At 37.8% G+C, this 16202-nt stretch overlaps 1 protein-coding gene across 1 annotated transcript; it reads right to left on the minus strand.

Annotated features, from left to right (window-relative positions):
- Positions 1–8736: 8736 nt before the first annotated feature.
- On the minus strand, positions 8737–15188 carry LOC144450239 (uncharacterized). The gene is made up of 7 exons (XM_078140831.1): positions 15008–15188; positions 13850–14455; positions 12591–13353; positions 11401–11504; positions 10634–10826; positions 10373–10455; positions 8737–9814 (listed from the first exon to the last, which is right to left on the minus strand). Exons 1-7 carry the CDS (start codon positions 15039–15041, stop codon positions 9714–9716), a joined length of 1884 nt encoding a protein of 627 aa, XP_077996957.1. The 5' UTR covers positions 15042–15188; the 3' UTR covers positions 8737–9713.
- Between the last annotated feature and the right edge of the window lie 1014 nt (positions 15189–16202).

The raw sequence follows: 16202 nt of genomic DNA on the forward strand, positions 1-16202 counted from the left end.
CGTGGTCGTAGTCTACATTCAATTTACTGTATGACCACGTGACGCTTAAATATTTGCAACTTTTCATACTTTTGTCGTTGTCAACCATTTACAAAATTCGTTAAAGTGTATTTTCAAGTAAGATATTTTCTCACGGGGGGGGGGGGGTCTGAGCCTTATTGAACTGAACTGTCGACCTTTACCTCTAGTATTATGTTAAATAGAACATAGGAATATCACAGCAAGCCCATAATTTGAATATAACGACTACTATAATACATCCTTATAATGACTAACATGTTGTTTAATTTCCGTGAATAGTTTCATCAGGTTGGACAATATCTTGAGAAGAATACTTATATTTCACAACCGAGGTAATTTTACATACCATTTTGTTTAATTACAGCTCATCACAATGGCAACTAGCCTACATGACCAATCATCCGAAGAAATAGTTGGTTCAATTGATTCCTTTGTAACCAACCTATCCACAAATCTGTACAACAACCCGGACTTCAGTGACGTACTCTTAAAAGTTGGGGCAAAGAAGTATCATTCACAACAGTTTCTGCTGGCCAACTTCAGTAATGTTTTCCGTACCATGTTGGTGGAAGGCCGCTGGGCAGATGCTAAGAAACATGTCATTACTTTAGAGGAGACACCAGAATGTGTTACAGTATTTGATAGCTTTTTAGGATTTATGTATTGTGGTCAGATAGATTTAGATATTGAGAGTGTTGTACCTTTATTATCTTTAGCAGATAAATACAACGTCCATCAGATTAAGTCTTTATGTGAAGATTACATGGTTAGACAAGTCGAAACTAACAGCAATGTAAACGGGGCTTTACAGTGGTGGAAGTTTGCAGAAAGTATTAGTTTAGAGAGTTTGTCAAAAAGATGCTTTGAATCGATTTGTGAAAATTTAGATGACGCGTTAGTGTCCGGAGAGTGGGTGGGTTTACAGTTTGATCTTTTGTGTAAGCTATTAGAAACAACGGATCTGTATGTTACTGACGAGCATGAGTTATATAAGGGGTTCGTCAGGTGGATAGAGGCCAAGATGACTACACAGAATACTGACGAATACATTGCCAAGTTGTTGCCACTAATTCGCTTTCCTCATATGACACCTGAGCAGCTTGATAACGTTAAAAAGTCGCAACTTTGCATAAATAATGCCTCTAAATTTGGGCACTTTTTAAGCGAAGCAGTTAAATTCAACATAATGAATTTTTTGGCCACTGGAAAGTTCACAGGTGAAAAGTTTGAACGACGACTGTATGGATTCGATATGAAGTCACAAAATGGATTGACAACTTTAAAAATTAAGCCAGGTGATATTCTACGCAGTTTCCGTTTCGAGTTACTACGGGACGCGAAGACATGTAAATTACACACTGTATACATAAACACCAAATTGACACCACGTCAGGAACCTAGGCTTTGTCAGGGCAGTGGCTTTCTGACGATTAGTGCTGTAGAGTTTGAAGAACGAAAGAAACATCTCATCATGCATTTTATGCCACGTACACAACACAGTGATATTAAATACCGACTCAACATCACTGTGAGAGTAAAGGAGGGTGAACAGGCCATGTTTGGGACAGTTGTTTCGCCTGGGAATGATACACAAGAGGGCGCTGTAAAGAGTGTCTTAAAATGTAATGGTATTGTAGGTGAATTCAAACCCCATGTAAACTCATTACTTTCAGTGAAATCTGATGGAGACGAACGAGGTGCGGTTGTTTCATGGTTGAAAAGAACCTACGAGCGTATAAAGAGCGAAGAGCGCTTTTTCGCTAAATATGGTAATATTCTGTGTGCGTTTCTATACTTTGGGGAACATCCCCAAAATATGTTAATTACCACACAATTTATGGTATACAACTGACTATGATTACTAAGCCAGTTAAATATTCCTTGCCACTCCCACTAGACGAACATATTTATTCAACCTGCTACTGAGTTAGATGTGCTAGGGCACATATCTGTCTGCTTGTGATATGCATATTGTCTTGCACCCTTAGTAAGAGAGCCGCCATGTTGGATAGCGCACCCAACGACCAGTTTACACATTCTACTGTCGACTGGTTTACACTCGTGTATTGGTTAATACAGCTCATGTTTTTGCTATCCAACATGGCGATGAGAGCAGTGTTTTGACAACAACATTTAATACTCTGTTATATTAGCCTTTCATAGTAAAGGAATCAAGGGAAATTGTACGAGTATTAGCATAATTAATTTACACCCAGTTTTGACGGTTTATATTTTAAAGAAGTGTATAATGGCATGTATCTTTATAATTGTCTATCCGTACGTGGTCATCGATAAGCCGATTGTCTTCATATAATATATTCTGAATAATTTGCCTGATGTTAGTATCAAAATGTGGATAACATTTAAGTGATCACGATATATGCTATGGATGGGGGAAGGTAATTTCCATTATTAAAGTAGAAACGTTTGTACACAATATTTAATATGGTTTCGTTTGAAATATATTAGTAAATGTATGTATGTATGTGTGTATGTATGTGTGTATGTGTGTATGTATGTATGTATGCTGTTTGGTTGGTTGGCTGGCTGCCTGGCCCTGCTTGCTGACTGGCTGGCTGCAGACAGTATGGCTGGCTGGCTGACTGATTGATTGATTGATTGATTGATTGATTGATTGATTGATTGATTGATTGATTGATTGATTGATTGATTGATTGATTGATTGATTGATTGATTGATTGATTGATTGATTGGTTGATTGGTTGGTTGGTTGGTTGGTTGGTTGGTTGGTTGGTTGGTTGGTTGACTGGTTGATTGATTGACTGATTGATTGATTGACTGATTGATTGATTGATTGATTGATTGATTGATTGATTGATTGATTGATTGATTGATTGATTGATTGATTGGTCAATCGATTGATCGATCGATCGATCGATCGATCGATCAATCAATTCGGTGAGTGAGTTAGTTGAGTGAGTGGGTGAGTGAGTGAGTGAGTGAGTGAGTGAGTGAGTGAGTGGGTGAGTGGGTGAGTGGGTGAGTGAGTGAGTGAGTGAGTGAGTGAGTGAGTGAGTGAGTGAGGAAGGAGTGATGTATAGAATGAGACAGATAGGAAGTCGTTGCCATGGTTAATATTTCATTCGTTTATTTGCTAGCCAAACTGCCTGTAGACTCACTTATCAATTTGCTCATATGTCTCATCCAAGCGGAATTTTTCCATTTTGTTATACATATATATGTGCCTACCTTCAGGGTGTGTTTTCTACCTAGCTCTTTCGTATCAAATAAGCACAGGAAGTGTACTTTCCAACTGTAGAGTCTTCATCTTAAACGGGGTAAGGGGAGGAGACATTATGACATCCACTGTGCAAACCCTAAGCTAACTTCGTCATGCTAATTCTCTGTCTGATATTTTTTACGTCGGCCGTTATAAGATATTTGAATTAGCAACCCTTCGTGAAAAGTTTGTTCTAACATTTCGGCTCATCATACGTTGTATGCGCTGTCGATCAGGTGGTATTGATTATTGATCGAAATGGGTCTATACATAGAGATGATCAGTATTGGCCACAAAACCCTATCAAAGCTGTCCAAACCCCTCCCCCATCGAACACATGCTCATATTCACGCACACTACATACATACATACATACATACATACATACATACATACATACATACATACATACTTTGCTCTGAAACACTACCCAAAAGATGACTACACCGGATATCATTAATTTGTATGAATAAGGGCAGGGACTCTGTGACATAGTAAACGGTAGGTGTGTCGCTATAGCAACGACCTACACCCTATGTCCCGCCTGTGACGTCGTGATCACCAAAACGAAAGCGATCAACGCTTACAACAACATCAGTTCTGCTTTTTGTGTAGAGAACAACATTACAGACGGTGGTTTCATTTCACTCCTGTGTCTTATAAAAGGTAAGTGAAAGAAAATTATCAACGTCTACTATTAAACACACACGGTAGTGTTAAAGCACCGTCCGATTTTCCATCAAGTTCAAAATGATCAGGCGACTAGATGTCTAGTAGAAGAATTATTCAAGTTGTTTACGAGGGACAGTATCAAACTGTAGGACTTTAAGTTAATTTTACCAGTAACTGACTTATGATCAGGCGACTAGATATAATAGGGGAATTATTCAAGTTGTTTACGTGAGACAGTATCAAACTGTCGGACTTTAAGTTAATTTTACCAGTAACTGACTTCTAGGTGAGATCGCCGAATTAGCTGCGTGAAGTCGTGGGTCTGTGAGAGTCTTGACAACCATACATTTTTTACTGCTACCTTGAATATAACGTATATAGGAGCTTTCATTGTATTCTATCAATGGTATGTTCTCACTGCAACAGTTGGACTCCAAACACAACAGCATATTTTCCTCTTGTGTAAGGGTATGGCGTTACAAGAATTCTGATTTTTAGAAATTTGTTGAGCAAAAGACGCCCAAAAGCCGTAGATTTTGACGTATTGCTTTTAGTCGTCAGACTGGCAGCTTTACCCCTTGTCGATCAGATGGTATTGAAACTCCCTTTCTTTACGTGTAATGTTATTTTTTATGAGGTATTTTTATTGCTCCGAATTAGTTAATTTTTAACTTAAATAATCGATTGACCACAGACTGAGTGAACTCGTGGGTCTGTGGCTGACCTTAGTACCTTATGATGGCGTTATCAACATTTGTTTAAATCAATCCTGATTGTATCCAACAGGAGAGGTGGTACTTGTACTGGTACATTTCCCTGTTGTTACGCATCATTACCGAAACCATACAGATACTAACTGTAGCAAATAACAGACTGAGGTACGTATGTAAGACCACGATGATTTAGCACATATTGCCTTGTCATGTTTTAACAATCATATAGGCCGACTGGGTAACAGTATTGGAAACATGTTTAGCTTTGTATTAATATATACCAAATAGGTTATTTATACCTCCCATAAGAGGAGGTTATGTTATGCTTCTGTCTGTCTGTCTGTCTGTCTGTCTGTCTGTCTGTCTGTCTGTCTGTCTGTCTGTCTGTCTGTCTGTCTGTCTGCCCTTGTGTGCCTGTCTGTGGCCACGATACCTTAAAAACTACTGCATCGTTTTAATAAAACTCGCTACACTACTGTCATAATGAAAATGAACATATGAACAAGTTCATATGACCTATAATAGTTAGTTGATTTAGCTCAAAGTTTTAATGAATAATTTGTATAATTAATTACTTTTGATCATTTTGCTTATAAATTGGGCTCCATCCAGCTGTCAATCCATCTGTCTGTCCATCTGTCCGTGCATCCGGAGCTATTTCTTGGACATTCATCGACCAATTTCTTTCAAACTTAGTAAATAGATAATGAAATATGACTTACAAATATATGTCAATTTGCTTTGGGGTATGATGCAATCTAGTCAACGAAGAGCCATTTTGATTTGCTAACATGTCATTAGCCATTATTTGGTCATATTTGAATTGACTTGGTTCAGTTCTAAGACAAGACCAATGAACTACTCCATATATCCGATTGCCTTGATATTTGGAGGGGACATTTCTCCAGGTGTGTAGATGAGAAATTGTTCAAATGAAAATGATTGCACCAGAGATGTGCGTTTTGGGTAATAAAAAAAAAGGTGATTTCTGGTGTGTGAAAATGCTATAATTCAGCTTAGAAATGAAAGGTTCTTGATTTATTGATGCGATTTTGTAAATCTTTTATGGGAAACTTCGCATCTCAATGTCAATGTTATCACGATTAGCCTCTGTTTGAGGTTGCTTGGAAACTCTGCTTTTAGCACAGCTGAATTAAATCATGGGCACTGTCTAAGATTAAAACAGGTTCATTCATGCTATAAGAAAACGGCAAATATCACAGGAAGCGCGTAATTTGAATATAACGACTTGTACAATTATGATACATTCTTATAATGTCGAACATTTTGTTTAATTACAGTTCAAAGCAATGGCAACCAGCACTTATGACCAATCATCCCAAGAAACAGTTGGTTCAATTGAATCTTTTGTAACCGACCTATCCACAAATCTATTCAACAACTCTGACCTCAGTGACATAGAGTTGAAAGTGGGAGCAAAGGTGTACCACGCACACAGATTTCTGCTGGCCAGCTTTAGTGATGTTTTCCGCACCATGTTGGTAGAAGGCCGCTGGGTTGATGCTAATACACCTGACGTTACTTTAGAGGAGACACCAGAATGTGTTAAAGTATTTGAGAGATTTTTAAGATTCATGTATTGTGGTCAGATAGATTTAGATATTGAAAGTGTTGTACCTTTATTATCTTTAGCAGATAAATACAACGTTCATCAGATTAAGTCTTTATGTGAAGATTACATGATTAGACAAGTCGAAAACAACAGCAATGTAAACGCGGCTTTACAGTGGTGGAAGTTTGCAGAAAGTTTTAGTTTAGGAAGTTTGTCCAAAAGTTGCTTTGAATTGATTTGTGAAAATTTAGATGAGGCGTTAGTGTCTGGAGAGTGGGTGGGATTACACTTTAATTATTTGTGTAAGCTATTAGAAACAACGGATCTGTATGTTACTGACGAGTATGAGTTATATAAGGGGGTTGCTAAGTGGATAGAGGCCAAGATGGCTACACAGAATACTGACGAATACATTGCCAAGTTGTTGCCACTAATTCGTTTTCCTCATATGACACCTGAGCAGCTTGATAACGTTAACAAGTCGCAACTTTGCAAAAATAATACCTCTAAATTTGAGCACTTTTTAAGCGAAGCGGTTGAATTCCACAGAATGAGTTGTTCATCCATTGTAAAGTTTACAGATGTAAAGTTCGAACGACGAATGTACAGATTCGAGTCACAAAATGGATTGACAACATTAAACATTAGGCCTAGTGATATGTTACACAGTTTACATTTCGAGTTACTACGGGATGCGAGGAACGAGAAGGGGACATGTACATCACACACTGTATACGTAAACATCAAATTGACACCACGTCGGTACCCCAGGCTTCGTCGGGTCGGTTGCTTTGTGACGATTAGTACTGTAGACTTTGAAAATCGAAAGAAACATCTCATCATGCATTTTATGCCACGTGCACAGTACAGTGGTATGAAATACCGACTCATCATCACTTTGAGAGTAAAGGAGAATGAACAGGCCATGTTTTGGATAGTTCTTTCACCTGGGAATGATACACAAGAGGGCACTGTAAAGAGTGTCTTAAAATGTAGTGGTATTGTAGGTGAATTCAAACCCCATGTAACCTCATTACGTTCAGTAAAATCTGATGGAGACGAACGAGGTGTGGTTGCATCATGGTTGAAAAGAACCTACGAGCGTATGGAAGAAGAAAAGCACTTTTTCGCTGGAGATGCTAATATTCTGTGTGCGTTTCTATACTTAGGGGAACATCCCCAAAATATGTCAATCACCACACAATTTATGGTATACAACTAACTAGGATTACTAAGCCATTTAATTTTCCCTTGCCACTCCCACTAGACGAACATATTTATTCAACCTGTTAATACTGAGTTACACGTGCGAGGGCACATATTTGTCTGCTTGTGATATGCATATTGTCTTGAACCCTTAGTTAGAGAGCCGCCATTTTGTATAGCGCACCCAACGACCAGTTTACACATTCTACTGTTAATTGGTTTACACTCGCGTATTGGTTAATACAGCTCATGTTTTGCTATCCAATATGGCGGCTCTCAGAGAGCATATGATGAAGGCAGTGTTTTTACAACAACATTTAATACTCTGTTTTATTAGCCTTTCATAGTAAAGGAATCAAGGGAAATTGCACGAGTATTAGCATAAGTAATTTACACCCTGTTTTGATGGTTTATATTTTCAAGAAGTATATAATGGCATCTATCTTTATGATTGTCTATCAGTACGCGGTCATTGATAAGCCGAGGGTCTGAATATAATGTATTCTGAATAATTTGCCTGATGTTAGTATCAAAATGTGAATAACATTTAAGTGATCACGAAATATGGTATGGATGGGGGAAGGTAATTTCCATTATTAAAGTAGAAACGTTTGTACACAATATTTAATATATGGTTTCGTTTGAAATATGTTAGTAAATGCATGTATGTATGTATGTATGTATGTATGTATGTATGTATGTATGTATGTATGTATGTATGTATGTATGTATGTATGTATGTATGTATGTATGCACTTATGTATGTGCATAAACGTTCGTATGTACGTATGTATGTATGTATGTATGTATGTATGTATGTATGTATGTATGTATGTATATGGATAAATCTATGTTTGTGTGAGCGTGAGTACACACATACATACATACATACATACATACATACATACATACATACATCATGAACTGTTTGCTGGTGTATTTGATTGCCAGTTGTCAATGACAGGCACACTGGCTGACCAAAGAATATCTTGATTGATTGATTGATTGATTGATTGATTGATTGATTGATTGATTGATTGATTGATTGATTGATTGATTGATTGATTGATTGATTGATTGATTGATTGATTGATTGATTGATTGATTGATTGATTGATTGATTGATGGATGGATTGATCGATCGATTGGGTGAGTGAGTGAGTGAGTGAGTGAGTGAGTGAGTGAGTGAGTGAGTGAGTGAGTGAGTGAGTGAGTGAGTGAGTGTGTGAGTGAGTGAGTGATGTATAGAATGAGACAGAAAGGAAGTCGTTGCCATGGTTAATATTTCATTCATTTATTTGCTAGCCAAACTGTCCACAGTCTCACTTATCAATTTGCTCATATGTGTCATGAAAATAAGCATTTTGCCACCCAAACAACATTTAAAAAATGCAAAAGAATGTATTTTAAATTCTTGTCTACAGCATAAAGAAATCACACATATTTTTTTTCAGTTCATTTAATTTGTACAATACCTGTAAAAAGGATGTCCCGCAATAGTGTTACATCGTTAGACAAAGTCGATAATGTTCCTCAAGATGTTAAGATTTAATAAAAACTTCAACAGTGACATCTTTCTACCATGCACGAGCAAAGTTGGAAAAAAATGGAATATATACTCTGGTCATTCTACGTCACATAACGCACGCCTATGTCACAACAACGTGTGTAGATACGTCACTGGTTATGTTGTGTTCGTAATATGAGTCAAAACGCTCAAAATGTCCATTATTTTCCACGATTTGTTTTATATTACTGACAGTGGTGTAATTATATCATTCCCCAATATTTATTTTCATTCAGCTGGAAAATACTCATTACCCATAAAGGGTTGTAACTACTCGTCAAGTGACTCGTGGTGATTAGGGCCCCTTAGGTCACTCGGTTTTTTTCTTGGCTAAATGAAGAGAAGTAGTGGGGAATAATACCTAATTACAATTTGTGAAAACCTGGGGAGTCCAATGAAGTTGAAATTAACTGATGTGTTGAGAATAACCATTCAAAGATCTGAATAATTAAACAAATAGAAATGGTCGAAATATATTTTTGATAAAACGGTTCTTATCAACAGCGATTATATTGCCCAAACTTTACAGTTGTGCTACAACGTCATTCATTCATTGTTCTCATTATCTCCTAAACCAAATATTCACACCATTCTCTGTTTGCAGTTTGGTTGATTTTCATTCTAGCTGTCATCTCTACATTCATTCACAGAGATCAATTATCAATACAGATCAGCATATAATATTTTATATTTTGTTTTTTCTTATCACGAAATCTTCACCTACATCAAATATTCCATTTTACTTTTATCTAGCGTGTCATCTGGATTATCAACGATATCAGGGTTTTGTACAAAGGTAGAAAATGTCGTTTCCTCATCACCTGAAAATAGAAAGCATTGACCAGAAATCAATAAATGATATTGTAATAATGAAATATTATATTCAATTTGAAAGTTATATATTAATTATTTTGAGCCCGGTTTGTAGATGTATAAATTTAAACCAACTGACTGACTGACTGACTAACTGACTGACAGACCGACCGACCGACCGATCAATCGATCGATCGATCGATCGATCGATCGATTGATTGATTGATAGATTGATTGATTGATTGATTGATTGATTGATTGATTGATTGATTGATTGATTGATTGATTGATTGATTGATTGGATGCTCGGTCAATCGATGGATATACATATGTGCATACGTACATAGATATATAGATACATACATGCATGCATGCATACATACATACATACATACATACATACATACATACATACATACATACATACATACATACGGACAGACGGACAGACAGACCGACAGACATGAACAGACAGAGAAATGTAGAAATAGAGACAGTGAAACAGAGAGGACTTGGTAAGAGATGACAATATGATATAAGACAGACTTTCTGAACAAATGACATACCTCCAATATAACTATTACCACGTGACTGTGATGGTGCAGCGTCATACTGGAATGATCCCCTTGATACCTCAAATGACGACAGTCTAACAGGAAATGACGTCATATAAAAGTCAATAAGTGAGCTATATGATTGTTAACAATATGGTTGCCACTATTATATTACAGGATGTACTCAGATGTTATTTCATATTACATTCATCCTAAAATGGTATGCCAATACAAAAACGACAATTGTTATCATAAACAATTTTATATCGTTACCTTTTTGCAGAACCAGTTTTCTTCTTCTTTGCAAGGACGCCCCCATACGTTAGGATTAGTGCAATCGCTATAATTATGATAATGAGGAAAGCAGTGACGGCTGCTATGACTATTATCCAGTAATTTGATTGGCTAGAACCTCCATTGTCATAATTTCGGTCAGGTATAGGGGGCAGCATTGACGTTTGTAGATCTGAAATCAAAGTGAAAATAAATTTGAGATCATCAAATATATGTTCATCTTTGAAGTAAATACAACTTTTGAAATGAAACAAAAGGAAACAAACAATAAAGCACAACAAAGCCCTGAGCCACACACTGAACAATGCATGGCATGGCACGACCAAACACAACACAACACAACACAACACAACACAACACAACACAACACAACACAGCACAGCACAGCACAGTGCAACGCAACACAACGCAACGCAACACAACACAACGCAACACAACACTACACAACGCAATACACACACACAATATGGCAATATAACACAAATTTGCGGAAGCATCCCCAATCGCAGGGGAAGTGCCTCCCCTAGTTGGCTATACATTTATATATGCCCCCCTTCAGGGTTTGTTTTCTACCTCGTAATGTAATGACATTCTTTTTACATACAGCATTATAAATCTTCTACCAAACCCCGAGGGGCCATGATCGTCACCCTCAAGTGACATTCACTACCAGGCAACTAGCTGTAATTGGAAATAAATGAATAAATAAATAATCTATGAAATATAAATTGGCAAAATTAGCTTACCTTGACAGACTCCAATCACAGGATCACATCGACAAGATTTACAGCATTGACATATACTATTACATCCTTGTCCGTAAAATCCACTAGGACACGTCTCATTGCAACTGAAATACAAGCAAAATTACAAGGCTTTTTAGTCTTATCTCAATAAAAAAACGTTCATAAAAACTTGTAAATTCCTACAACTTTTTTTTCATCGTCAAGCTGACGACATTTATACATATTTTGCACTGTCGTCTGAGTCATAAATTAACTTCATTTAACTAAAAAACTCATTATATTTTATTTTCTGATTGTACAATCCCATCAAAGAATATGGTTACTTTGTTGAATTAAAAGTGTTATAAAAGTCTGCCTGTTAAAGGGTGTAAAATGCCGTGCTTTCATTCACTTTCACTTATCAGGTAGGAACTGGTATGATGATAACTTAGGCGGAAGTGACGTATTTACCTAGGCAACTTCCGTTGAACATGTTGTCGACTGTTTCTATTGTTATTGTATGATAACACTTGCAGTCAATGATACCTTAAACAGAATTTGCCTTGCAAGGCCTACACGTCACTTCCGCCTAAGTTCTTGTGGATGCTAGATCTGATGTGATAAGTGAATGAAAACAAAGCATTTTATATTGTTGAACAGCCAGGTTTTTGCTAAACATAGTGAATTTACAAGGTATTATCCTATAACTGTGTCGAATAGGGAACTTGCAATCCAGACTGAGCATGTTCAGACGCAAAGGACTATGGGATTATCTGTGGTTATCGTAATACCTAATCTGTAGCTACTAATCAAATTAACCTCCCACAATGGTCAGGGTAAATATGAATTGATTATTTATCGTTACAAACAATGTATCAACACCGTTTACAATACTAATTGATTAGTATTTATTATCACATTTCCCATGATGCAACATTCAACAAGCGGGTTTGCAAGTTCCCTATTCTCAACAAAAGTGTATTTCACCAATTAAGAATGTAATACAACTGTCAGATAATTCCAATATTTGATGACTGAAAGAATCCTTCTGATGTGACCCCAGTGGCAGTGGAGTCATCACGAAACTCCAATATATTGCATATTCTCTGTTACCTATAAATTAGTCTGTAACATAATAAATGACCAAAATACTCCCAATGCAAGTTCATCATTTTTTGAAAATACTCAATGGTTACTATAGTATGACTTACAATTTTCCTGTAATTCCAGGTGGACATTCTGGACAGCTTCCAGTCACGTGATCACATAAAATGTCATCCCGGCATTTAGGACATTGTTCTGTACAGTTGTTTCCATAGTAACCAGGATCACATTGCTGGTCACAATGAGTATTTTGCCAGCCAGGTAAACAAATACATCCATCTATATGGTGGCAAGTACGAGAGTGCTGGCAATCACATTTCTGTTTACATTGGCTACCAGAGTAACCAGTCGGGCATTTCTCAGAGCAGTTTTCCCCTTTCCATCCGGGCAAACAATCACAACCAGACACGTGATGACAAACTCCTCCATTCTTACATGTGCACCGTTGCTCACACTCGTTCCCATAGTAACCAGGCCGACATATCTTATTGCACAGTTTCCCTCGATATCCAGGGTCGCAATCACAATGTCCAGTCACGTGATCACAATTGGAATAATTACTACACATACAATGTTCACTGCAATCTATCCCATAATATCCTTCATTACAAGGTTCGTGGCATTGCAGTCCCTTCCATCCAGGTTGGCAGATGCACGAACCGTTGAAACGATCACAAGCTGCTTCGTTGACACACGTACAATTGTTATCACAGTTAGGTCCGTACTTGTCAAGGTCACACGGCACCTCACATAACTTCCCTGTCCATCCCTCTGTACAATTGCATGTACCGGTCACAGGATCACAAGTGCTATTATGTTCACAGGTGCAAATATGTTGACAGAAATGACCATATGTACCGGCTGGACAATCTAACAATAAATAGATATAGAGAGATCGATACAATAATTATTGACTATCAATGCATTATATGATTAAAGTGGCCATAGGGAGGATTGTTTTTGTGGGTTTTTTTAGGGGTGGGGGTGAGAGGGGGGTTAATTTATTCTTTGTAACTTAATAAATTACAAAAGATAAATAAATAAGTAAACTTTTTGTTATTGTATGTAAAATTTGTTACAAACATGATGGACAGACAGACAGACAGACAGACAGACAGACACACATAGGCAGACAGACAGACAGACAGACAGACAGACAGACAGACAGACAGACGGACGGACGGACGGACGGACGGACGGACGGACGGACGGACGGACGGACGGACGGACGGACGGACGGACGGACGGACGGACGGACAGACAGACAGACAGACAGACAGACAGACAGACAGACAGACAGACAGACAGACAGACAGACAGACAGACAGACAGACAGACAGACAGACGAATGAAAAAAAAGACATACCTGTACAATGTCCTGTCATGGGATCACACTTCATATTATTTGGGCATTCACATTTGTGTTTACAGTTGTTTCCATAGTAACCATTGGAACACGTTTCATTGCAATATCTACCAGTCCAACCTGGATGGCATATGGTACCAAAAAATCGATCACAAACACCGTTATCTTGGAAAAGACATTGTTGCGTACATCCAGGGCCGTAGTACCCAACAGGACATTCCACTGAACAATCAGGTCCTGTCCAGCCTGAACTACAGTCACATGTCCCATGTATCGCATCGCATGTTGCATTATTTTGGCAAAAACACTGATTCCTACACTCGTTTCCATAGTAACCGGGATCACAGACTATTGTGCAATTGTTTCCTTGCCAACCAGGCGCACACTTACAATTTCCATCAAAACGGTCGCAAATGGCCTCATTGTAACAAGAGCATGTTCCAGTGCAATTTGGGCCATAGTGGTCACTGTCACATGGTATGTCACAATGTGTACCCATCCATCCATCCATGCATATACATGTACCATCTATAATGTTACAGGTACTATTCATACGACAGTCACAAGTAAATTGACATTGATAGCCAAACTTTCCTGGTTGACAATCTGTGAACAAAAGATTAAAACAAATATTCCTATGATGTTTCATGAAATTTTGTGATACGTTTACTGATATCTTCTACTTACATTAGAACAATTACTCTGATCTTGGAATAAAGAAATAAAAGCCAGACTGGATAAAGTGCTACATGGATTTACGGTTTATGGTTTGATTACTGTATCGAAAGGTTTGATGCAAAGTGCTCCATATTGTTGACTACAGATATGTTTTATTCATTATTGCAGTCACGGGAAGATTGGAAGTTTTTTGTAACACATTCCATGATACAAGTGACAGATAAACAGACAGATAAACAGACAGACACACTGCAGACAGACAGACAGACAGACAGACAGACAGACAGACAGACAGACAGACAGACAGACAGACAGACAGACTGATGATAGATGGATGGATGGACGAGTACGTGAGTGGGTGAGCAGGCAGGCTGACAGACAGATGGATGAATGGACTGACAAACATATGGACAATCAGGCATGCATGCAGAAAGAGAGACAATCAAACACACAGAGACATGAAAAAATCATATAACATACCTGTACAATGTCCTGTCATGGGATCACACTTCATATTATTTGGGCATTCACACTTATGTTTACAGTTGTTTCCATAGTAACCATTGGAACACGTTTCATTGCAATATCTACCAGTCCAACCTGGATGGCATATGACACCAACAAATCTATCACAAACACCGTTATCTTGAAAAAGACATTGGTTGATACATCCGGGGCCATAAAATCCATCAGGACATTGTATTGAGCAATCAGTTCCTGTCCAGCCTGGAGTACAGTCACATGTCCCATGTATCGCATCGCATGTTGCATTATTTTGGCAAGAACACTGATTCTTACACTCGTTTCCATAGTAACCGGGATCACAGGCTATTGTGCAATTGTTTCCTTGCCAACCAGGCGCACACTTGCAATTTCCATCAAAACGGTCGCAAATGGCCTCATTGTAACAAGAACATGTTTCAGTGCAATTCGGGCCATAATGGTCACTGTCACATGGTATGTCACATTGTGTACCCATCCACCCATCCATACAAATACAGCTACCATCTATAATGTTACAGGTACTATTCATACGACAGTCACATGTCACTTGACATTGATAGCCAAACTTTCCTGGTTGACAATCTGTGAACAAAACATTGAAACAAATGATCAGATATTTAATGAAATTTTGAAGAATCGCAATTCCATTGGTAGGTATTCCCATATGCTACCTACATTTTGACAGTAAAAATCTTGAAATAATTGGTTATGGTTTGGTTACTTCACAGACACATTGGGCGCAAATTGTACAATTATTGTATGTGGATTTATGGCTGCGTATTGTCACAGTTACAGAAACACAATGACAGACTGCCAGGCTGGCAGGCAGGCAGACAGACAGACAGACAGACAGACAGTCAGTCAGTCAGTCAGTCAGTCAGACAGACATAACTTAGGTAACCATTATCATTAGGACAATAAATATATGTTTGTGTAGATGGAAACTAGGAAACACTCGTTTGTAGCATTCATATTACAACGAGTAACACTGAAGTAAAGCACATTCTCTATGTGCTACACGCGTTTATAGCATTCATATCAAGTGTAAAAGTATACTTTCAATTGGTTTATTTACAAGCTTAGCATGTGGCCTTTCTCATGTGGTCAATTAGCAAAGTATACAGTATACTTGTACACTTGATATGGATGCTATAAACGATTATGGTACATA

This window comes from Glandiceps talaboti, chromosome 19 (genome assembly GCF_964340395.1).
Source record: "Glandiceps talaboti chromosome 19, keGlaTala1.1, whole genome shotgun sequence".
Taxonomy (NCBI): domain Eukaryota; kingdom Metazoa; phylum Hemichordata; class Enteropneusta; family Spengelidae; genus Glandiceps; species Glandiceps talaboti.